This window comes from Chrysochloris asiatica, unplaced genomic scaffold (assembly GCF_000296735.1).
Source record: "Chrysochloris asiatica unplaced genomic scaffold, ChrAsi1.0 scaffold00336, whole genome shotgun sequence".
Taxonomy (NCBI): domain Eukaryota; kingdom Metazoa; phylum Chordata; class Mammalia; order Afrosoricida; family Chrysochloridae; genus Chrysochloris; species Chrysochloris asiatica.
Genome location: NW_006408854.1, coordinates 1,096,605 through 1,097,422, shown reverse-complemented (window position 1 = coordinate 1,097,422; position 818 = coordinate 1,096,605). Strand labels below are relative to the sequence as shown.

Here is an 818-nt window from a genome sequence, read left to right as displayed (position 1 = left end):
AAAAAAAAAAAAAAGACAAGGGCTATTTTGCTCCCATCACTAAGGCCAAGCAGGAGAGGTGGCTCAATGTTGCCAGATACTCCTATTTATCAATAAACTCCAGAGATCCAGACTGCTGTGAAATGTCTAATTTTAATTTCTCATAAAGACTTAACTAAGATTCACAGAATCTATTTAGGAGCTATATCTGACCCCAAAGTCAACAATTTCTGACTTTTCTATGTATACTAAGAGGTTGATTTATTCATTAAACACCACTGACTACTGTCAGCAACTGGACCACAGGTATCCTATACTTGTATGACAGCAATGGTAATTTATAAAAAATGATAAAATTATCCATTTAAGACTGAGTCTTCAAATATAAAGGAAAAGACATTTTACATGGCCTTTACAGACAAGCAACACAAAGACAAAATTGAGTACACTTACCAAATAATCCATAGGGGTCATCAGAGGCCTCAATAATAATGACTGCCTCTGTTAATGCCCCTAATTTGGCTCCTCCTGTTGTTTCATTCAGTAGTTGCACAAGAAAAGATTCCTCTAGCTCAGGGTAAATGTCATTAATGATATAAATTGGCACAGCTTTACTAGTTTCACCTTCTAGTAAGACCACATCCGATGAAGCTATACTATAATCTTCACCTACAAAGACAAAAAGTAAAATCCTAACAGATTTATAAAATATAACATTATGTATACTAGAGGAACACTTTTATGTATCAAATTTCATGGGACTGTCTACAAAGACTTTATTTGACATTGTTGAATGTAATCTATTGTAAAAAGAATATTTTATGTCTCTCACCAAAAAA

The 818-nt window shown here is 33.5% G+C and overlaps 1 protein-coding gene across 1 annotated transcript in view; it reads right to left on the bottom strand.

The window, feature by feature from the left end:
• The window catches only part of GPR98 (G protein-coupled receptor 98), a 962,819-nt gene that overhangs the window by 827,160 nt on the left and 134,841 nt on the right, over window positions 1–818 (bottom strand). Inside the window, 1 exon segment of the mRNA XM_006875701.1 lies at window positions 433–648. Within this exon segment, the coding sequence (XP_006875763.1) occupies window positions 433–648 (216 nt within the window).